The 21,991-nt window shown below is 43.1% G+C and overlaps 1 protein-coding gene and 2 long non-coding RNA genes across 9 annotated transcripts in view; 1 reads left to right on the top strand and 2 right to left on the bottom strand.

Moving 5' to 3' along the window:
• Positions 1-2,532, bottom strand: part of LOC134485228 (uncharacterized) — a 17,011-nt gene extending 14,479 nt beyond the window's left edge. Inside the window, exon 1 of the long non-coding RNA XR_010063248.1 lies at positions 2,237-2,532. This is a non-coding gene — a long non-coding RNA (uncharacterized LOC134485228). The remainder of the gene's footprint in view (positions 1-2,236) is intronic.
• Positions 1-21,941, top strand: part of Rpp30 (ribonuclease P/MRP subunit p30) — a 22,913-nt gene extending 972 nt beyond the window's left edge. The window contains exons 2-11 of one of the 7 annotated variants that reach the window (NM_001191083.1): positions 470-525; positions 2,118-2,174; positions 2,540-2,614; positions 4,544-4,615; positions 10,047-10,136; positions 17,190-17,306; positions 17,827-17,856; positions 18,235-18,272; positions 18,911-18,990; positions 21,203-21,941. In NM_001191083.1, the coding sequence (NP_001178012.1) occupies positions 470-525; positions 2,118-2,174; positions 2,540-2,614; positions 4,544-4,615; positions 10,047-10,136; positions 17,190-17,306; positions 17,827-17,856; positions 18,235-18,272; positions 18,911-18,990; positions 21,203-21,312 (725 nt within the window). In that variant the 3' untranslated portion in view covers positions 21,313-21,941. Of the gene's footprint in view, positions 1-469; positions 526-2,117; positions 2,175-2,539; positions 2,615-4,543; positions 4,616-5,624; positions 5,781-5,900; positions 9,224-10,046; positions 10,137-16,088; positions 16,896-17,189; positions 17,307-17,826; positions 17,857-18,234; positions 18,273-18,910; positions 18,991-21,202 lie in introns of those variants that run through there. The other 6 variants (XR_005492258.2, XM_039090942.2, XM_063273886.1 and 3 more) reach the window with 6 other exon arrangements.
• Positions 15,906-17,270, bottom strand: LOC134485226 (uncharacterized). The gene is made up of 2 exons (XR_010063245.1): positions 17,145-17,270; positions 15,906-16,096 (listed from the first exon to the last, which is right to left on the bottom strand). It is a non-coding gene; the product is annotated as an uncharacterized LOC134485226 (long non-coding RNA).
• Positions 21,942-21,991: the final 50 nt, after the last annotated feature.

The following is a 21,991-nucleotide window of genomic DNA, read 5'->3' on the forward strand; positions in this document are numbered from 1 at the left end:
GAAATAGAAAGGGTATCGCAGAAGAAGTGAATGAATGATGTCAAAGGTGACAGAAAGACATATAAATCTGAGTTTTTAACATTGTGTGAACATAAACCACAGCCTAAATATGTTCCTGGCTTCTAAATGTCACAGCCAAATATGTGTACTCTTCTAAAACGCTGGGGCTGTTTCACATCATTTTCATGACACTTGAAATTCCTGTCTGCTGTTACCATCATGTGACAGATGAAGAACCTGAAACTCCACCTTAAGTAACAATAAACAGTAGGGCTCAGATCTGCCTTCTGCCCCGCCCCCTTATTGTCTAGGTCTTAGAATTGCGTCCAGGATTTTGCGTATGCTAAGCAAGCATTTTAACACTTAGCTACATCCCTAGCCTCATCCCATACTCTTGAATCTCATATCAGTATGATCACTGTGAACAAGAAAGAATATTTTTTAAATAACCTATTTTTCTATTTTTCAGTGGGATACTCAGTTGTTGCCATCAATCACATTGTTGACTTTAAGGAAAAGAAACGGGTAAAGGAGACTTTCTTGGGTTAATTGGTTACTAAATACAAGTATTTCTAAATATTCATGTCTGGAGTTGGGAATATGAACTAGAAACAAGTATAAGTACTAGTTACTTTTCTTGTTGCTATGACCACATACCTGCAAAAGCAACTTAAGGAGGGGTTTATTTTGCTTATACTCTGAAGGTACAGCCCATCGTGGCAGTAGGGGCATGAGATGGCTGGTCACAGTTTCTCCTCAGTCAGGAAGCAGAAAGAGATGAATGCTGGGGTTCTGCTCACATTGTCCCTTTTAGTTCGCTCGCTCAGGCCCCCAACCCATGATGTAGCACAGCTCCCATTCAGGGTGGAAACACCATTATAGAAATATACAGAGATATGTTTCCATGTTCATTTCTAATTCAGTCTAATTGGCAGTCAGGGATCAATCATCTAAGCGTGTTTCTTTTTTATTAAGGGAAGGTCTTGCATGTCTCTGGTCTGGAACTCACTTTGTTGCCAGGGATGACCTCCTGCCTCTACTACCCCAGTGCTGAGATTACAGGCCTATAGGGAAGGCCTTGTGCACTCACCTTGTGCTTTTTGGAAGGCAGTGTACCAGCTGTATTCCTTAAAACCCCCTGCATTTACTTACTTTAGCAGTTGAACAATCGAACATATATTCATACAAATGACTTTTGTTTTGTTTATGAGAAACTCTAATGCAGCCTAAGGAATCCTGACTTTGAGCTCATATTAACTATGTTACCTTCAAAGATGTTTAAAAGTACATTGCTCTTAAATGAACTGAAAGCATAGTATATCTTCTTGTTTACTTTGTTGCCATGGTCTCATGAACTCATTGATTTCTCTCTTTGATAGACTGTCAGTACGTATATTTCTTTTTAAGCAAACAACTGTATATATGTCATTTCTGTCTTCAAGATTGCTTTTTGTTTTGAGGGTTGTTTTGTTTGTCCTAACAGGGTTTCTGGGTATAGCCCTGGCTATCCTGGAACTTACTCTCGAGACCAGACTTACCTTGAACTCAGAGATCCTCCTGTCTCTGTGAGTGCTGGAATTAAAAGCATGTAGGCATGCACCACCACAGTCTGGCCTTTACTCATGTCCTCTGGTGTTCTTAGCATCTGCCCTTTAGTTTCTTGCCTTAAAAAAGGAGAATAGGCTGGAGAGATGGTTCAGTGGTTAAGAGCACTGACTGCGGGGTTGGGGATTTAGCTCAGTGGTAGAGCGCTTGCCTAGGAAGCGCAAGGCCCTGGGTTCGATCCCCAGCTCCGGAAAAAAAAAAAAAAAGAGCACTGACTGCTCTACCAGCGGTCCTGAGTTCAATTCCCAGAAACCACATGGTGGCTCACAACCATCTATAATGGGGCCTGAAGCCCTCTTCTGGGGTGTCTGAAGACAGCTACAGTGAACTCATATACATAAAATAAATAAATAATTCTTTAAGAAAGAAGAAAGAAAGAGTAAAGCTATTTAGTACATTTGAATACCAGAGGTTAGCTTTCTTTGTTTTTTTTTCCCCCTGAGAGATAAAGTGTTTTGCTGTGCTTTATTCTTTATCCTATAACCAGAGCAGCTGTGTCTCTTTTGATGTAGGAAATTGAAAAGCCAGTAGCAGTTTCTGAGCTCTTCACAACTTTACCAATTGTACAGGTAGGCATTTTATCATTTAAGTGTTGAGTCTGTTCATTCAATTCAAACACACCCACGCTCACCTGGAGTTCGCTGACTTGAGCTTCACCTGCCTCCTCCTCCAGTCAGGGTCACATCGTCAGTTTCTCACTGCCATCAGGTCAGGTTTGGTGCCCTTCTCCAGTCCTACAACTGTTACATTATTCACCATGCGATTTACTGGATGAACATAGCATCGTCTTCTGCTGTTTATAAATTCCTGTGGAACAAGTGTGCTGTGTTGCTCTTGACTGTCCTTTGTGATTTTTACTATTTTCCACTGTGAAAAGACAATGAATCAATTATGTTTTATCTCTTTTAATAATTTTTTGTTTGTTTGTTCATAGGGAAAATCAAGACCAATTAAAATTTTAACTAGATTGACAATTATAGTTACAGATCCGTCTCACTGTAATGTTTTGGTAAGTTTATTATTTTTTCTCCATTTGCCTCTTAAACTGTATTAGCTATATTAACTAATGTTAAATACTGTTGCATTCCAGCTCACCCTATGCTTTCACCCCCTGTATCCCTCAAATCCATGATACTTGCCTGTGTCCCTTGTGTGTAGAAGCTATGCAATATGTGTCTCTTCCAAAAAGCTAAAAGGTCCCAACAGACAAAAAAGAAATATTCCATGATTCCAGCATTCAGGAATTGTACATTTGAATATATTTTTCATTTTTGTGTATATTATCAGGTTTAAGGTTTACCTGTTAAACAGTAAATGTATTTTATTGGTATATTCACCTATCCTAGACCAAAAGTATTTCCTTACATCTGGCATTTTAATTTATTTTGAACAGTATTGTTATTATGAGTTTGTGTATCATAGTCATAAGAATTACCCACAACATATGAAATGGTCTTATCTAGCTATGTCTATCAAATAATAATAATAATAATAATAATAATAACAACAACAACAATAGCAATAGCAATAATAATAACAACAGAAAAGACAAACTAAACCAATTCCACTGAGGGCTGTCTTAGTGTTTTTCTTGTGATGAAACACCATGGCCAAAAGCAACCTGGAGAGGAAATGTTTATTTCACCTTACAGTTCAACATCATACTCCATCATTTCATTAAAAGAAGTCTGAACAGGAACCTGAGGCAGAAACCTGGAGGAGCTGATACAGAGACCATGGAGAGATGCTGCTTACGGTCTTGCTCCTCATGACTTGCTCAGTCTGCTTTCTTATAGCACCCAGGACCACCATTCTAAGAGTGGCACTGACCATAATTAGCTGCCCTTCCCATGTTAGTCATCATTCAAGAAGATGCACCACAGGATTAGTGGGAGCATTTTCTTGATTGAGGTTCCCTCTTCCCAAATGCCTCTAGCGCCAAGTTGGCAATAGCCAGCATAATTGACCTCTTGTCAGCTTGACACACAAGTACATCACTGTTAAGCCATAACCTTTCCTTTCTTGTTCTTCCCCAGGATCTCATATGTGTAATAGTATCATAATAAAAAGCATTCCAATTTTTGAAAATCCCAGTCTTTAAAATTTCAAACAATTCAAAAGTTTAGTCTCAACAGCCTATGTTGGCACACACTCCCTTAATCCCAGCACTCAGGAGGCAGAGGCAAGTGAATTTCTGAGTTCAAGGACAGCTTGTTCTACAGAGTAAGTTCCAGGACAGCCAGGGCTACACAGAAACCCTGTCTCAGAAACCAAAGTAAATAAAGTTCAGTCTCTGAAGGATTCAACGTCTCCTTCAAAGTTCAAGCTTCTCTAAAATATCCAAAGTCTCCCTAAACTAGGAGTCTCTTTACTGCGAGCTCTGTAAAATAAAAAATTAGATGCATTCTTTCTTACTCCAAGAAGTGGGGTATCACCTGTCTCTGTGTTTTCTTTCCCATACATACAAAGCTGCAAGCTTACAGCTTCTAGAGTTTAGTCATTTTTTTAATAGTGGGGCAAAGTTCATCTACACATGCACAGATTGATTACTTTGTACAATAGAAAGCTGTCTCAGGATTTACTCTTTGTTCCATTTTTAAAAGAAATTTAGCATTTCTCTATATTCTCTGAATGGTTACAAATTTGGGTAAAAAGGACGTTTGTACCCTATAAGGCTCCCACCTTTGTTACCTTGAATGGGTCATGGAAATCTAGCCAAGTCTATGACTTCTAATGTATGCTCTCCCGTGTCAGCTCTCTCTCAGATGAGTGGTGGTGAACACAGGGACTTGAAGCCAGGTATGCTACCTCACACCTCATCACAGAAGACTGAGGCAGGAGAATTGGTTTAAGTTTGAGGATGTTTAGTATTGCTAGTTGACCAGGCATCTGTTTATATTTCTTGTTACTGAATGATAACATTCTTTTTGTCTTATAGAGAGCAACTTCTTCAAGGGTCCGGCTGTATGATATTGTTGCAGTGTTTCCAAAGACAGAAAAACTTTTTCATGTAAGTGACAGATGAAACAGAGTAGCATTTTCTCATATATATATATAAAATGTGTCTATCGTTATTCCATAGGAGGTACCTTGTTCATCCCACTTCTAGTTTCATTTCTGTTGTTGGGATAAAATACCCAGGTAAAAAACAACAGGGAGAAAGGCTCCGTTACTGTCCATCATTGTGGGGAAGCCAGAGCAGGAGTTTCAAGCAGCTGCTGATAACATGTCAGGCCAGACCAGAGAGAGAGGCTTATCTGTGCACTTGGCTGCTGTGCTAAGCTGTGTCTCCATTCTTAAACAGTTCAAGACACCACCGTTATCACACTACTCTCTGCCTGGGCATTAGTCCTTCCCACAGGGAACTGAGTTTTCCCACATTGATTGTCCTAGTTAAGATAATTCCCATTGACATAATCTATGGCCAAGTCAGTGTAGATAAAGTCCCTCCTGGAGACTCTCTTCCCAGGTCATTCTAGGTTGTGTCAAATTTGCAACTAAAGCTGACAACAGGCCCCATCTGGAAACTTAGAACTTTCTGTTTGCACTCAAAGTTCTGGGATTTCATAGGGCAGTGGTTCTCCACCTTCCTAAGGCAATCCTTTAGTACAATTCTTCATGCTATAGTGACCCCTAACTATAAAATTGTTTAAATTGCTTCCTTACAACTGTAATTTTGCTACTGTTATGAAATTTAAATAAATGATATGTAGGATATCTTATCTATGATCCCTGTGGAAGGATCTTTCAATTTCCTCTCCAAGAAGTTGAAACCCATGGGTTGAAAACCACTGTCATGGGGCCATATTTAAGTGGCATGTTGGGTTGGGTTGGGTTGGGTTGGGTTGGGTTGGGTTGGGTTGGGTTGGTTTGGTTTGAGCCATCCTGGTAGACATTTGATGGCGTCAATGTGAAATGGCTCATGAGTTTTCTCCTGTTTCTCTCTATGTACTTTGTTCCCTTAACATTTCTCCTTAGTATAGTCATCTCTTTTACTCAGTAACCACTTCAATTTCTAGCCTTATCTTCTACCAGTGACAGAAGAAAAGGGCCCCTCCCTCTGCAGCCCGGCTTCCTCCCCTGCAAGCTCTGAGATGTAAGCCATGTGCCACTGTGGGTGTCAGAATCAATCACATACCAGCCACCCGTTCCCCTCTGTACTCTTGAGAGCCTCTGTGAGTTGAATTCCTTTTGTGCTTTTAGAATTGACTTTTTGTTGCTTTTTCAGAAGAGAAGAGAGCTTAGCTCACTTTGTCTTCAGGGCAGACTGCCCCTGTCCTTTTAAATGCTTACAGTGGGAAGAAAAGCCTGAAATACTTTTTTTTTTTTTTTTTTTGGTTCTTTTTTTCGGAGCTGGGGACCGAACCCAGGGCCTTGCGCTTCCTAGGTAAGCGCTCTACCACTGAGCTAAATCCCCAGCCCCTGAAATACTTTTTAAAGGAATACAATTTACTGACAGGAATGAGGTATAATTACTTTTAGATGGAGTTATGTTTCCCTAACTTAGGACCAAAGAGGTCCTGTCTGCCAAAACATTTTTTAATCTTACACACATTTTTTTAACTATAGTATTTTCTTTTTTATTGCTGTTTATTTTTAAGATTGTAATTTAATTCTGTTTTTCTCTTGCCTTTTCTTCCTCTAAATCTTCCCATATCCCCCTCTTTGCTCTGTTTCAAACCCATGGTCTACTTATTCATTAATATATATTGCATGCATATATGTCTCTAAATATAGCTTGAGTCCATATGATGTTACTGTGTATGTTTTCGGGCTGACCATTTTTTAAGCAAAATTTTAGAACTGTAGGCGCATCTTTTTTCCCGATTATCCAGGAGAGGGAACCATTGATTAAGGATGCTGACACAGTTTATCCAGAAGAGGGAGCCATTGGTTAAGGATGCTGACACAGTTTATCCAGGAGAGGGAGCCATTGGTTAAGGATGCTGACACAGTTTATCCAGGAGAGGGAGCCATTGGTTAAGGATGCTGACACAGTTTATCCAGGAGAGGGAACCATTGGTTAAGGATGCTGACACAGTTTATCCAGGAGAGGGAGCCATTGGTTAAGGATGCTGACACAGTTTATCCAGGAGAGGGAGCCATTGGTTAAGGATGCTGGCACAGTTTATCCAGGAGAGGGAGCCATTGGTTAAGGATGCTGGCACAGTTTATCCAGGAGAGGGAGCCATTGGTTAAGGATGCTGGCACAGGGTCTTGGTGCTCGGCCTCTGCTGCTATCCATGTTAACAGAGGGAAGCACCACAGAACCTCAGCTTATCTAAGATGCCTGTGGACCCACAAACCATACCACCCTGGCTTTGGGGGCTTCTTTTATGAAATGCAAGATTGTATTAATTCTCAAGTATTTGTGATAGATTAAGGAAGTTGTTAATCATCAAAGACTGCTGTGGACCAGGTGTGGTGGCCTTTACTATCAGAACTCCATTGCCAGCATTTCAGAGGCGGAAGCAGGTGCGTAGTGAGTTCTAAGACAAGCACCGCCCCTGGCAAGGAAGTAGTTTTAAATGTTCTGGTCTTGTCCTGCTCCTGCAGTCTTTCAGACCCATGATGTTGGAGAATATCTGAATGCATCTTCCAAGGTAGCATCCTCAGGACACAGCCTAAGTCTTTCAGCTTCAGACTTCTGTGGGATAATTATTAAATTACAGATTATTATCTCTCCTCTACTGGATGAATCACTGGAAATGTGATACATTTTAGGTGAGCCTTGTGCACACACATGCATCTGAAAGGTGCTCACATCTGTGGGCCTCTGTCCTGGCAAGCCTGACTTCCTTGTGTGGAATAATAAATGCTGACACCAATGAAAGACACCCAGGGTAGAGGGCGGCAATGGCTCCCTCCTACCCTCTGTGCTCTGAGTACGATAACAACAAGATACACATATGCTTGTATATTTTCATGGTGACAAACTTTTCTTAGTCCATCATAGATCTGTTTTTCTCCCAAAAAAAATGTTAAAGATGGCTAAGTAAATGTATATCAATTTACCAATTTCCAGAGAAAACTGTGATACTTAGCTCCAAAACCATTTTAGACGTAATTCAATTATTTTAATGATTTGGGGAATATTAGATTAAGCCTCCCCAGTGCTAAAAACATGGGCCTGTGCCCGTGCATCACATAGTTCCTTGAATGAACCAGGTGAACATTTGGATTGATAGAAAGTTAAACCACCAAATAATTCAATCTGAAACATTTTAAATTCAAGAGGTCAGAGGAGCCAAATGAAATTGTCCTCTATGGCTGAAAGTTCTTAGCAACACATGTCCTTCCACCAACGCCTTTCCCACGAGTCAGAGGAACCCAGTTCAGCCTTACTAGGGAGTCATTGAACAGAATCATTACAAATACACAATCTTTTCATTAAAACTAATTAGGTTTGTGAGAGTAACTTCAAACAGCACAGGAATAACGTATAAAAACCGTGCCTTCCCAACTGAAACTTCTCCAGGGGCAGTCGACACTGACTTTCTCACACATCTCCTCAGAATTACCTCCCCCAATACAGCTCCCAACTCATTCACTCCAGAGGTGACTACTGCAAGCATTCTTCTGTGTTTCTTCAGAAATATTTACCTATTTCTTGTCCCCTGTCTCCCCCGTCCCTCCTGTCACCATGCTTTTGTACCTTACAGTATACGAATTCTGTAATTACGAATATGCCCCATCCTTTAAAACAAGGCACAGTCTGTTCTTTATAGTTTACTTAAGTGAAATGGAACGGTTTGTTATTCTAGCCTCTCTTTTGTGATTGGTCTGGCAATGAGAACTTTTGTCCCTAGCCTGTGTGGAATTTATAGCTATAGAATATAATCCTAGAGTCTCTATAAAATGTATGTCTGTAGGTGCTGGTCCAAGCATATCAATTTTCAATGGTCACCAGGGCTGTGGCTCAGTGGTAGCACTTGGCGTTCTCAGGACCCAGGTCTGCTTCTCAGCAACAACGATGAAGTAAAATGGTGGTGGCTAAAGCGCTCCTCGCTGTGTTACTAAAAATGAACAGATGCTGGGCTCAGCTCGGTTCCCCTTCAGAGCTTTTCTTCAGTTACTCTCTGTGAGTTGACAGCTGCTGCAGAGAGATGTGCAGATTCTGTAGAATTCAAGGGTTTCTGTGAGAGCATAGTGTCTCGGGCTTACCAAGGAACTCTGACTGTGCTCAGCCACATGGCCTCTAGTCACCACTGAGCCGTGGGACTGGAGCAGGAATGACTGCGGCTGAGATTCTGAGGAAAATGAGAGAGGTGAGTGAGTGAGTCACTGCTGAAGAACTGTGCCCATCTTACCAGGACTGCCAGGACTTTGTTCCCGGTTCCTTACACCACCTTTCACCTACCATACTGCACACACTGACTCAGCAAGAATGCATTAGCACTCACGGCTTAATTATTGTTTTTCTTATGTATATCTAAGTATTCTCATGCATGTGTGCATGTAAACCACACACATCTTTGCCTAATGCTCACAGGCTGGAAGAAGGTGTTGGATTCCCTGAGACTGGAATTGCGTCATGTGGGTTCTGGGAACAGAACCCAGGTCCTCTGAAGAAGCAGTAAATAAATGTTCTTAACTGCCCAGCCATCTCTTCAACATGGTACAGAACAGCCAATCCTTTTTACCTCTATAAATCTGATCCGAAGTCACCAATCCATTCATAAATAAGAGCTCATTCATTTATAAAACAGCAGCTGAATGACTGTCATCTAGGCCCTCCTGACTTGCGTCCTGTAACCTGTCAATAGCTTTCCTTTCCTCCCTAAGTATTTTGTCTGTTTTGGTTGCTGTGTTTGTCTCATTTATTTCCTATGTGGTTTATACAAGTACTTTAAAAACTCCATTAGAGGTGAGTGTGGAGAATTGCTCAACAAACAAAGGTAAAAATGCACTCTCATTTGATTTCTCTCAGCTCTGCTTGAACTTCATTAAACTGTTTCTGTTAGTATATGAAGAAAAGGCCGTCAGCCGTGGTGCGCTATCTCTTAGCCACAGAGTAGTCTGGCTGGCCAATTCCTGGCAAGAAAGATGCTCAGGAAAACAGCTTGTGGAGAAATGCACTGTGCATGCATTCCTCTTGGCCTTCCAACTCCTCGGGCTCCAGAACAGTTACCTTCTCTTTTCTGGAATGATCCAAAGTAAAACTCTAGATACTGATCCTAACTAACCAGCTCGTTCATAGATAGAAGTGTGATGAGCTAGAGGACCCTCAGGCACTGACTTGTGAGACTTAAACCATCCAAGTCACACCTGAAAGCATAGCAAACAACTGGCCTCGTAATAGTTTATTACAGTTCAACACAGAACTACCATGACGTCTGCAGAGTAAGACATACTGTTTATGTTTCTGTATATTGGATACAACCACGTCTCTCCTTCCAGTAAGTGCCAATTTTCTGGAATCTGTCTTTTCTTCTTGGCAGGTTGCTTGTACACACTTAGATGTGGATTTAGTCTGTATCACCGTAACAGAGAAATTACCATTTTACTTCAAAAGACCTCCTATTAATGTGGTAAGTGTCGCTCTTTGTCTGCTGAACTTGGATCTGTAGAAACTTGTCTGCAGTTCAAAAAAGAACAGAAGAAATCTCTGTTCTTAGGGAACAGAACCCGGGTAATTGATTAATGGAGCAACTTTAGAAAAGAGAATTTTGTTTTTCTAAACTGACCAAAAGAAGAAGAAAGCAGGCTTCAGATAGAAATTATCTAAGCTGGGAGCGTCAGGGAGGCCCAGGGAATACAGTGCTTTCTGTGCAAGCATGAGATCTTTAGTTCGAATCTCCAGCACCCACATTAACACCAGGCAGCATGGCAACCTGCTTTTACTCTCAGCGTGGGGGAAACAGACGGGAACAATGTGACTAGCTAGACTGAGTCAGGTGCTCTGGGGTCAAGTGTGAGGCCCTGCCTCAGTAGACAATGTAAAGATGTTCCACACACACACACACACACACACACACAGAGAGAGAGAGAGAGAGAGAGAGAGAGAGAGAGAGAGAGAGAGAGAGAGAGAGAGAGGAAAGTATCTTAGCTGAGGGTGCTGGCACTCCAAGCTACTCCAGAGGCACCTGAGCCAGGAGTTCCAGACCAGCAGCAGCGCACTTAGACCTTGTCCCAAAAATCAAGAAAGGAGTCGAGTAACTATTGAGACATGTTTTGAAAAGCTTAGGAACTAAAATGTATAAAAAATATTTCTCAAATCGATGTTTAATAATGAGAGATACTTAAAACCTCACTATTGACATTAGGACAGAAAAGAAAAGGTAAAGACTCTGAGTCCTAGGGACACCAGAAAATTGAGATATAAAAGGACATGGTGTGAAGTCCCCAGGGAATGGCGACTGAGATTACAGTGCACTGGGGCATGCTGGCTCCCAGAAGAACCATACAGCAGGGTAGCCATGTGTTCAGGGACGGTTTTCTCCCTGTTGACGTAGACTTTTCTCATTATTCTAATATATAATTTTCTCTTTTTCCTATACCTTCATCTTTCATCTGCCATTGCCTTCCAAGTCTCACCACCACCCCTCCCCCGTTCCATGAGGGAAAGGTAGTGTTACCTCACACCAGTGACTGAAGGAAAGGTAGCATTACCTCACACCAGTGACTGAGGGAAAGGTAGCATTACCTCACACCAGTGACTGAGGGAAAGGTAGCGTTACCTCACACCAGTGACTGAGGGAAAGGTAGCGTTACCTCACACCAGTGACTGAGGGAAAGGTAGCATTACCTCACACCAGTGACTGAGGGAAAGGTAGCGTTACCTCACACCAGTGACTGAGGGAAAGGTAGCGTTACCTCACACCAGTGACTGAGGGAAAGGTAGCGTTACCTCACACCAGTGACTGAGGGAAAGGTAGCGTTACCTCACACCAATGACTGAGGGAAAGGTAGCATTACCTCACACCAGTGACTGAGGGAAAGGTAGCATTACCTCACACCAGTGACTGAGGGAAAGGTAGCATTACCTCACACCAGTGACTGAAGGAAAGGTAGCATTACCTCACACCAGTGACTGAGGGAAAGGTAGCATTACCTCACACCAGTGACTGAGGGAAAGGTAGCGTTACCTCACACCAGTGACTGAGGGAAAGGTAGCGTTACCTCACACCAGTGACTGAGGGAAAGATAGCGTTACCTCACACCAGTGACTGAGGGAAAGGTAGCGTTACCTCACACCAGTGACTGAGGGAAAGGTAGCGTTACCTCACACCAGTGACTGAGGGAAAGGTAGCGTTACCTCACACCAGTGACTGAGGGAAAGGTAGCGTTACCTCACACCAGTGACTGAGGGAAAGATAGCGTTACCTCACACCAGTGACTGAGGGAAAGGTAGCGTTACCTCACACCAGTGACTGAGGGAAAGGTAGCGTTACCTCACACCAGTGACTGAGGGAAAGGTAGCGTTACCTCACACCAGTGACTGAGGGAAAGGTAGCGTTACCTCACACCAATGACTGAGGGAAAGGTAGCATTACCTCACACCAGTGACTGAGGGAAAGGTAGCATTACCTCACACCAGTGACTGAGGGAAAGGTAGCATTACCTCACACCAGTGACTGAGGGAAAGGTAGCATTACCTCACACCAGTGACTGAGGGAAAGGTAGCGTTACCTCACACCAGTGACTGAGGGAAAGGTAGCGTTACCTCACACCAGTGACCGATTTGTACTTATGAGGTCAGTGCAGCTGGTAACTATTTGCTTTGCTGGCCAGAACCTAAATCTATTCTTTAGTGCAGTGACTTTCAGAATTCAGTTATGTTATCAAAAACTATTATCCAAGAAAAAGGTTTAGCAAGCATTCTGAACCCCATGTTGACTTATGTCAGAATTCAACTACTATTTTTAGTGGACAGTTTCCTTACTCTTTACCTGTTGTAAAATTGTATCTTTTTCACTTTTTGTCTCCTTTTTTCTTGTGGAGTTTCTGCTTGATCCTGAGGATTAGGGATAACAATGAGGGGAGTAGGGGTTGGGGATTTAGCTCAGTGGTAGAGCGCTTGCTAGCAAGCCCAAGGCCCTGGGTTCGGTCCCCAGCTCCAAAAAAAAAGAAAAAAAAAAAAATGAGGGGAGTAAATTGTCTGTTTGGTGTGGGAAATGTAAGATGATTTATGTTCTAACCCTAAGTGTATACTACTAAAACGGTTTTTGAAAAGTGCCAAAACTGTACAGAAAAAAATATCCATCAGCTCTTCTGAGCCTGCTGCTGAACCTCAACCCAGCCAGGTTAGTGGTGGCATTTCTAAATACAGTCTTCCGACCTTGGAGTTGGGAATCTATGGCATGCAACAGCTCACTTATCAAATGCAGGCTGCCAGGCCATCCGGCTTCACGCCCAGGCCTCAGATAGATGCGCCTGCTGCCTGTCAGATAAGACCTCCGTGGTGCACACATGGGAGCAGCTCACAGGCATTTGGTGCTCGGGCACTGCTAGGTACAGAGGACCCAAGTGTGCGGTCATCTTGTCCGTGTATTTATTTTTCCTGTCTTCAAAAGACAATCTCTGTCTTAAAAACTTGCCTCTGCTTTTTACCACTTCAGACTGCCAATGCTTCCCACAAAACAGCATTCCTAGAATTAAATAATGCAGGCCACTGTGCATATTTTTGATATATTTAACAATATTTTCACATTAATACCTAGGAGACCTCTTTTCTAGACAATTTGCCTGAATGAGCTTATGCACAGTTTTGTGTCCTTGGCTAGGAAGCAACGGTGACATTCGGTAGTCAAGTGTGGGGGGAGCAGTGCACAGCGTGCAATTCCCCAAGGCCAAGGTGCTCGTTATTAGGCAGTTGTCACTGTTGGGCAGGGACATATGCATGAGGGGAATGGTGCCAGGGTGGCGCGAGGAAAGTGGCCTGCAAGGTCGGCACCAGGACACCACCACCCGCCGGTTATCTTAAGTGTTTGGTATTTGTGGCATGATTCCCACCCACAGTTTCAGTTTAAGAATTCTGAAAAGTTTTTAAATTTGACAAAAGGGATGTATAATATTTATTGGTACCTGTTTTTAAAAAATCTGGTATGAACATTGAGCACATGTTGTTTAATAAGAGCTAGATGGAGGTGAGGACGGAAAGGCTGCCCAGGATTACATTTAGTCTTTATCTGGTATGGAAGCCGCAGAGTGAGCTGTCCTGGAAGCTGAAAGGTCCCTATCCATTTATTCACTCACTTTCATTAGAGAGAGAAAACTAGAAACAGAGGCCCATATTTTCATTTGGGGCAAATTGTACTATATAGGAATTATATATATTATATAGGTGTGCCAAGACAGTAAGTACATCACGGTAAAAACTGTGTTGTTCATACACACCATATACACATTTAAAACTTAATAAAAAAACAATTGTCGCTTCATGATGGCCAGAAAATTGAGAGAAATAAAGGACAAAGCCAGGGTCCTGGCATTCTTTACAGAAGCATGGGCCAAAAGGCAGTCCTTCCCTCCTTGCAGTTTGTACCACTGCTGAAATGTTACAGAAGCAGTGTAATGGAAGGAAGATCTGTGTTGACTCACAGACTTGGGGACACAGCTCATCATGGCTGGGAAGGTGAGCAGCAGGCAGCTATGTGGTGACAGCAAGGCAACCAGAACAGAGATGGGGAACAGGAAGCAGAGTGGTCTAAACCCTCAGCAGCCCTCTTCCTCTAGATAGGTTCCACCTCCCCAAGGTTCCACAGCCTCCAAACCAGCGCTAACAGCTGGGGACCAAGTGCCCAGGACATGGGCTTCTGAGAGACATTACCCGTTCGAAGTACAATGTGGCCGAAGTCAAGGTGTCAGCAGGCTGTACTTTCTCCAAAATCTACGGGGAGCATTTGAGTTGTTGGGGCTGGCGGTGATTTACTGACCATAGTAACACCATTCTTTGTCCTTATTATAAATGTGCTTTCCCTGTGTGTCTCTGGCTATCTTGTAAGAACACCAGTCCCCTCATTTGATCACCTGCACTGACCCTGTCTCCAGTAAACATTGCAGTCTGAGACTGCAGGGTAGGAGTGGAACGTATCTTTATGGATTGGACACAACTTGGCTCACAGTACCCAGCTGCCCCACTCTAGTGTTTATCCTGCTGATATGCTGACCCTCATCTGCTGGTCAGGGCCTTGTGAATACCGCGCCTGCTGCACCTCCGTAGTAAGGGACTCGGCAGCAGGAAAGAAAATGGAGCCTACAGGCCAATAAGGAAAAGCTTTCAAATCAGGCAAGACAAGACTGTAGCAAGCCACGTTAGGTAAGAAAAAAGGAAACATGACACCTATTCACAGTTGTTTATATTTATATGATGAAACTGGAAGAACATGGAAGAAATAAATGAAAGTGATTACCGCAGTGGGGGCAGACTCAAGGAGAACTCACTGTTTCCTGATATGGCTTTGATCAGTGAATCGGGAGATGATGAGACCTGAGTGAATGATACACTGGAAGGCTGTCTACCCCGAGTTCAGTGAATAGGGAGATGAGGAGACGTGAATGGATGATACACTAGAAAGCTGTCTGCCCTGATTTCTGCAGAGACAGTGGTTGTTAGGGCAACCTTGGGCGTGCTGCCCTGGAATAGACTGTTGGTTTCCACTCTTCCTTCTCCAAAGCTCAGCTTAAGTTTTTGGTACATGGAATTTTATTACCAGTGTCTCCTGATTCAAGCATCACATGCTGCCCTTGGTGACATCATTGTGACTGCTATTTCTTAGGGAAACAAAACAGCCTCATCATCTGCCTATTCAGGCCCTCTGTTCAGACATGAGAACAAAAGCCAATCAGGCAGGCTCTGTCATTCTCTGAAGACATTATTACGAACAATCACATGATGAGCTTACAGCAATTTACATAAAAATGCTCTCAGGAGCAGGAGACCAGGTAATGACTGTATTTTATTCATCTAAAACAGTAAAGTTTTATGAAAGAAATACTCACAGCCTTCAATGCCACATTATCTTTAATTTTTTTTTCTCAAGAGTTTTCTTAGCAGTTTTAAAGTGAACCTGATTAATGTACCAAGACCAGAATCATATTTTTCCCCATTCCTCTCTCAAAAGAAGTTTTTATTTTGCTGTAATTCCCATACAAGTTTAAAAGTTTAAATTCACTCAACTAGAAGCACTTAGGGATCTGTCTGTCATCCAGCACCATCTCGTTCACGTCCTTTATTCCCCCCATCTTCCTACTGCCCAATAATTTGCATCTGCAACTGGAACAGTAGGGAAATATGGATTAGGTTCCTTCGTGTAATTAACTTTAGCAAAAGAAATAGCTGAGGAGTTAACTAGAAATGACCAAAACAGTGTTTTTCTTTATCTGTGGGTTTCCTTCAAGTTCATTCCAGTTCCTAGATACTCTACAGTGAACAGTGGCCTCGAGTTATGAGGAGGAGAAGCAGTTAGACCAGCTTCAGAAGTGTAAAAGCCAGGAAACAGGTGCTTGTTTAATTGCAATGCCAGCATTGGTGTAGCAAATGCCATTCCTGGAAGAAATGCAAGCCAGAGAATTAGAAGTGGGAAAGACGTAGGAAAATGTAAAAGCTTCTAGCGTTAAGACCACAGGACATACGGAAGACAGGTAGGGGTGGAGCAGGGAAGAGGAAGAAACGTCAAGGAAGAACAGGAGCCTTCGCTGGAGAGCTCTAGGTGACTTCAGGTCTACGACATCAGTCCCTCCACTCCCGGGACTGAGCAGTGAGCTGCATAGAAGCTGGCCTACAGGGGGTTGGGGATTTAGCTCAGTGGTAGAGCGCTTGCCTAGGAAGCGCAAGGCCCTGGGTTCGGTCCCCAGCTCCGAAAAAAAGAACCAAAAAAAAAAAAAAAAAAAAAAAAAAAAAAGAAGAAGCTGGCCTACAGAGACTGACACTGTCCTGCGTGGACAGGGCCAGCTATCCTCCTGCACTTATTCAGGATCCACTGTAACCTACATGACTTCAGCAATTCCTGTCTGATCCTTGCCTCCATACTAAAGCCCCTCACATGTTTCCCCTGGCTTTCAATGAACCTTAAACAGAGCTAGACAACATGGGGACGGGTCCGTGAGTCTCAGCCACAGTGTTTTTCTAAGTAACACCATTCTTCACACATAGCATTGTTAGCCATGGCGGTCATTGTTCAGTTATGCAACTACATGTAGTAGGTGACATAGCTGTGAGGGTCCTCGCTCTTGTTCCTCAGGCCCTTCAGGTCTTCATCTCCTTTTCCTTCATTGGGGGTCAAGTTGCTTGGCTGTCTGTTGGCTCAGTTTCCCTACATATGGGAACATCCTTTTCTTTGGACCGTGTGAGTAGCGGCTTTGCGCCTCCTCCCCACACAAGCGTTGCTGTCTTCCCCCTCTGCAGTTCCTGTTTATATTGGTAGGCCCCACAGCTGACTAAGCTCTGTCATAGCCTCGTGTCTGTCTTTCTCACACAGATGGGGTGCAGAGTTGTGGGTCTGCCTTTCTTTAAGCCAGGCCCTTCCCGTGCAGGAGACATGCATAGAGGGGAGAGAGGAGGTGGAGACAGACTGCAGGGGAAGTAGTTAACATACTTGTCTTTGACAGTTTACACTTTGTCTTCTCTATCTCTGGGAAAGGCGATCGAGCGAGGCCTGGGCTTTGAGCTGGTCTATGGTCCTGCTATCAGAGACGCAACCATGAGAAGGTACACAATCTCCAATGCCCTCAATCTGATGCAGATCTGCAAAGGAAAGGTATAGTTCCTGCGCCCAGGGTGCTTTCTGCCAATGGCGGTTTAGTAGTGTGTCCATGCTGTCAACTGACTCCTGGCCTTAAGCAGAAAATTCTCAGGACACTAGATTCTTCGATTTCAAGGAGCTTTGCAAGAGTTTGTAAAAACTCCCCAGGGAGGAGTAAGATACGGAAGAAAGATGTGCCAAAAGCCCCTGGTTTTGATAAGGGATTTGTAGTTTGCCACAATGAAAAGTTAGTAGTTGATTATCGCTGAGTGAGTTAAAGTTACAGCTTCTAATTCATCTGCACTAAGATGTATTCACAAAGTTTATTCTGCTTTTATTATTGGCAGCCTTGAGTGTGACATGAGAGCTTTTAATGGTTTCCCACTAATTACCTACCTTATCTTTAAAAAAAAAAAAAACGAAAGTATTTTAGTCTTAAATGTTAAAACGGGATTGCTGGTCATTTGTTCTATACAGTTCTTCAATTATTTTATTAATTATCTAAGATTAATATTGCTCACTCTCTGTTTTATAGAACGTAATTCTGTCCAGTGCTGCAGAAAGGGTAAGCATAGCATGGAATACCTTGTCTCCGTGGTTAAAACGTCACTGTGCTCTCAGGACAACTGACGGACTGCCAGTCTGTGCTTTTAACTGATTTGCCATGGTGATTGCTAAGTATATCCCGTTCATGCGGCCTTCAGGTTGGGCCTGTGTATGTTTATATTAGGAAATAACTAGAAAACAGTGGTTTTACTTCTCCCTTTACCTTGTTAACAACGCCTTTATATGGTTTGTTATTTATTTTTAGAAAATTATCACAATTATAAGGATCTTAATTTATGAAATTTACTTATCTTTGGATACTGAGTTGTACTTACTTATTGTAAATAATTAAAATGTTAATAACATCTCGTTCTATTTTCTGTTTTCCTTATGTCAGCCTTTGGAAATAAGAGGACCATATGACGTGGCCAACTTGTATCCTCTGTGTTCTGTTTAAACATGTGTTCCTATTGGGTGTTGATCAGAAGACAAGTTCAGGAGTTCGGTCTCTCCTTCCATCCTGTGGGTCTTAGGCATCCGTCCTAGGCCACAGGGTTGGCAGCAGGCACCCTTACCTTCTGCCATCACATTGAGCTAGAATTTTCCCTTAGAAAATGTAATCAAAAGTGCTGTTAGAGTTAGCCTGATGTTCCTTATCCTTTGGTTGGAAATTTCCTGATCAGCTGCCTCACAAGCCAATTACAACCAGTTGTAGACTTCTTTATCCTTTCCTGGTTTTCTTTGTTTGTTTGTTTGTTTGTTTGTTTTCTTTTTTTCGGAGCTGGGGACCGAACCCAGGGCCTTGCGCTTGCTAGGCAAGCGCTCTACCACTGAGCTAAATCCCCAACCCCCCTTTCCTGGTTTTCTGATTAAGCAGAAGAAAAGAGAGGCGAGGGACTATGCAGGATGAAAACAGTTAAATGAGGCTTCTCAGGTGCAGTCTCAGTCGGGCTAAGACCTGCTGTAGAGTTAGTCTGTCTGCCACTGTGGCCAGGTGAGCTGTCCTCTGTTTGTGTTCGTGTTGTCTCCTACCCTTTGGCTGACTGGGTTGAAGTCCTTACTGACCCTGTCAGAGGGCTGCTGTTCGGGCTGTCCGAAAATGAAGGCAAGGCTGCCGTGTCCACAAACTGCCGAGCTGCATTTCTCCATGGAGGTGAGCATATTCATATCGTAGGGTCCCAGAGGCAGGTCATCGTCAATAATTGACGTATGTGTGCCCGTTACCCTTCCTACAGAGTTCCCATAAGGAACCAGTTCTAACCAGTTCTAACCAAACGCTGGTCCCTCCCCTCACTTCAGGCTTTACTTTCTGTAGTGTGCGTTATATGTCGTTATATGTCGTTTGCCTTACAGAAGTGACTCCACAGTGTCCTCTGCCCACATTCTCAGAGGCCTTTGACTCCCTCCTGCTTCTCACTGGATGGTCTCTCTCCCGGCTAAAGCCAAAAATAAAAAAATAAAAAAAAAAAAAAGTTTCAGGAACAGAAATGGGAATAGTAGTGTTAGTTTGACAGGATCTAGAACCATCTCATTCCAGAATCGCCTGTGAGGGGTTATCTAGATTACAGTGAGCCCCTGGGAATGCAAGGGTTTGGTTAGTGGATGTGAGAAGACCCTACTCCCTGGGTAGAGGTCCTGGATTGTATACGGCAGAGAAAGCAAGCTAAGCACCAGCGCTCAGACCTGTGCTCCTTAGCTGGGACTGCGACATGGCTGGGTGCTTCAGGCCTTGAGCTCTTGAGCTCCCTACCGTGATGGACTCACCTTGTGCTGTGGGCTGAAATAAACCCATTTACTCTATGAGTTGCTCTTATCAGGGTATTCTATAACAGCAACAGAAAAGAAACAAAAATATTAAACCATTAATTAAAAAAAACAAACATTTTTGGGTCTGGATAGATGGCTCAGTGGTTAAGAGCACTGACTGCTCTTCCAGATGTCCTGAGTTCAATTCCCAGCAACCACATGGTGGCTCACAACCATCTGTAATGAGATCTGATGCCCTCTTCTGGTGTGTCTGAAGACAGTGTCCTTACATATATAAAATAAATAAATGTTAAAAAAAAATTTTTTTAAGTCCAGCTATCTAAACTCAGTCTATAACTTTTGTGTTCATCATAACTCAGAATGTTTCTCATTTGGGTTTACGTGATCATGCATCTGCTGTTACGTATTTTGGGTGGGTTGGGGGTATTGCTTATGTAAAGATATTATACTAGGTTAAAAGGCCATTTCTTTGTAATTTAATAAATGTGCTTTGAGTATATATCCCTCCATACCCCTCCACCCTCCTTGTCTCACCCCCATTAGTCTCTTGTGCATACTCACACACACACACACACACACACACCGTTAGTCCTCTTTGTGCAGACTCTCCTCCAGTCGGTCCTTCTGACCCACTCCCTCCCACCACCTCCCATTAGTCCCCTTGGTCCTGAGGCAGGTCCCTCCGACTCCTGGACTTCTCCCATGGTCTGCACATGCACCGTTTGTGTACTGGAGTGGAGTGTGAAGCCCATGGTGAGAGGCAGAACCCACATCCCCTGCAGCACTGCTCTTCCCCCTTCCTCCTCACCCTGCCCTTCCTCAGTGTCACTTTTCAGTGTGCTCCTTAGTTCATCAGGCAGGTGACTGTCCTGTGCCTTCATTGTAATGTCTATTCGAAGTGCACTTCCTTCCCAGCATTTTGAACATGTAAGGATCTTACATTCTGTATAACAGCGCCCAGCCTGCTAACACGTGCTTAACACAAGTTGTCTAGATCTAAGTTCAGCTCCACTGCTAACTGAGCCGAGCATACAAGGCAATCCCTCTGCATGGTAGGTGGCTACTGTACACCAGGCCACTGTTGGTCAGTACAGAGGTGCAGTGACAACTAGGATAGTGATGGCATGTGGGATAGGAAGAGGTCACCACAGCCCTTGCTGTGGGAGCAGTGCAAAAATGCTTGTGGTTCCCTGTCTTTTTACCCTACATAAAGCAGCTGCTAGGCCACTTATGGCTGGCTCTGACCTGACCTCATCAGATGCCATGGAGAGAGCCGTGGAGAATCCCTGCTCTGCAGCTTACCTAAAGGAAATCCTTAGGAACAAACCAGATGGTCAAAATACTGATCATAACCGGCACCCACGCCCTCAAGAGCTCTCTCTGGCTTTCTTATTTACAGGGCTATAGGCCAAGGAAAATGGGGTAATGCTGGGTAAACCAACATCTGCTGCAGTCTCCGCTCTCAGGAGGCTAAGGCAGGAGGCTCAGAGTTGGCTGGACTGTGTAAGGAGTTCAAGGCCAGCCTGGGTACAGGTGAGATCCTGTCTCAATGAAACAGCAGTAAAACTGTGTTTATCAATGTGATTTCTGTGTTACAGAAACTAGGAAAACTGCTTTTGGAATTATTTCTACAGTGAAGAAGCCCCGGTCATCAGAAGCAGAGGATGAATCTCTTCCAGCGTGCAAGAAAGCTAAACATGAGGGCTGAGGAGACAGCCTGAGTCTCCATCACGCTGCTCCTCCCCTCACAGCTCATCAGTCACTGCAAATACACTCCGCTCGGCTGACGTTTTCACTAAACTAGAAACCAAGTCTATAAAAACAGCTTCATATTCAGACATTAAAACAGCAAATAAAACCCAGTGAAGCATTTTTAAAGACTAACGATTAATTTAGATATACTTTTAAAAGAAAAACTATTACCCTTCATGTGAGTAATGAATAGCAGTAGGTGCACTGAAACAAGATGTCTCGATATTGTAAAATATTGAAAAATAATAAATTAATGTTTTTTGTTCTTGGTACATATGGATTTGTAACTTTTACTATCCCAAAAAGTGGTTATTTTGAAGACTTAAGCTCTGTTGTGCAGGTGACTTTAACCAACTGATTATGTTTTAAGCTCTTTGATGTCCTGCTCGGGTTAAAGCCTTTCTGAAGGCCTCCTGGACCTGTGAAAGGAGAAGGGCACTCACAAGAGTTGCTTATCCCCTCTATGTGCTCCCTCCTGCCTTCAAGTTGTCCTGAAGACATATTCCTCCCTTTAGTTAGACATCATTCAGTAGCTAATACTGATTTTCCTAGTTGCTATAGGTTTAAAGCATTTGGCTCAAAAAAAAAAAAATCCTTTGGAAATAATTTTCAACAACAAGTTCATTAGCCTGAGT

Source organism: Rattus norvegicus, chromosome 1, assembly GCF_036323735.1.
Source record: "Rattus norvegicus strain BN/NHsdMcwi chromosome 1, GRCr8, whole genome shotgun sequence".
Taxonomy (NCBI): domain Eukaryota; kingdom Metazoa; phylum Chordata; class Mammalia; order Rodentia; family Muridae; genus Rattus; species Rattus norvegicus.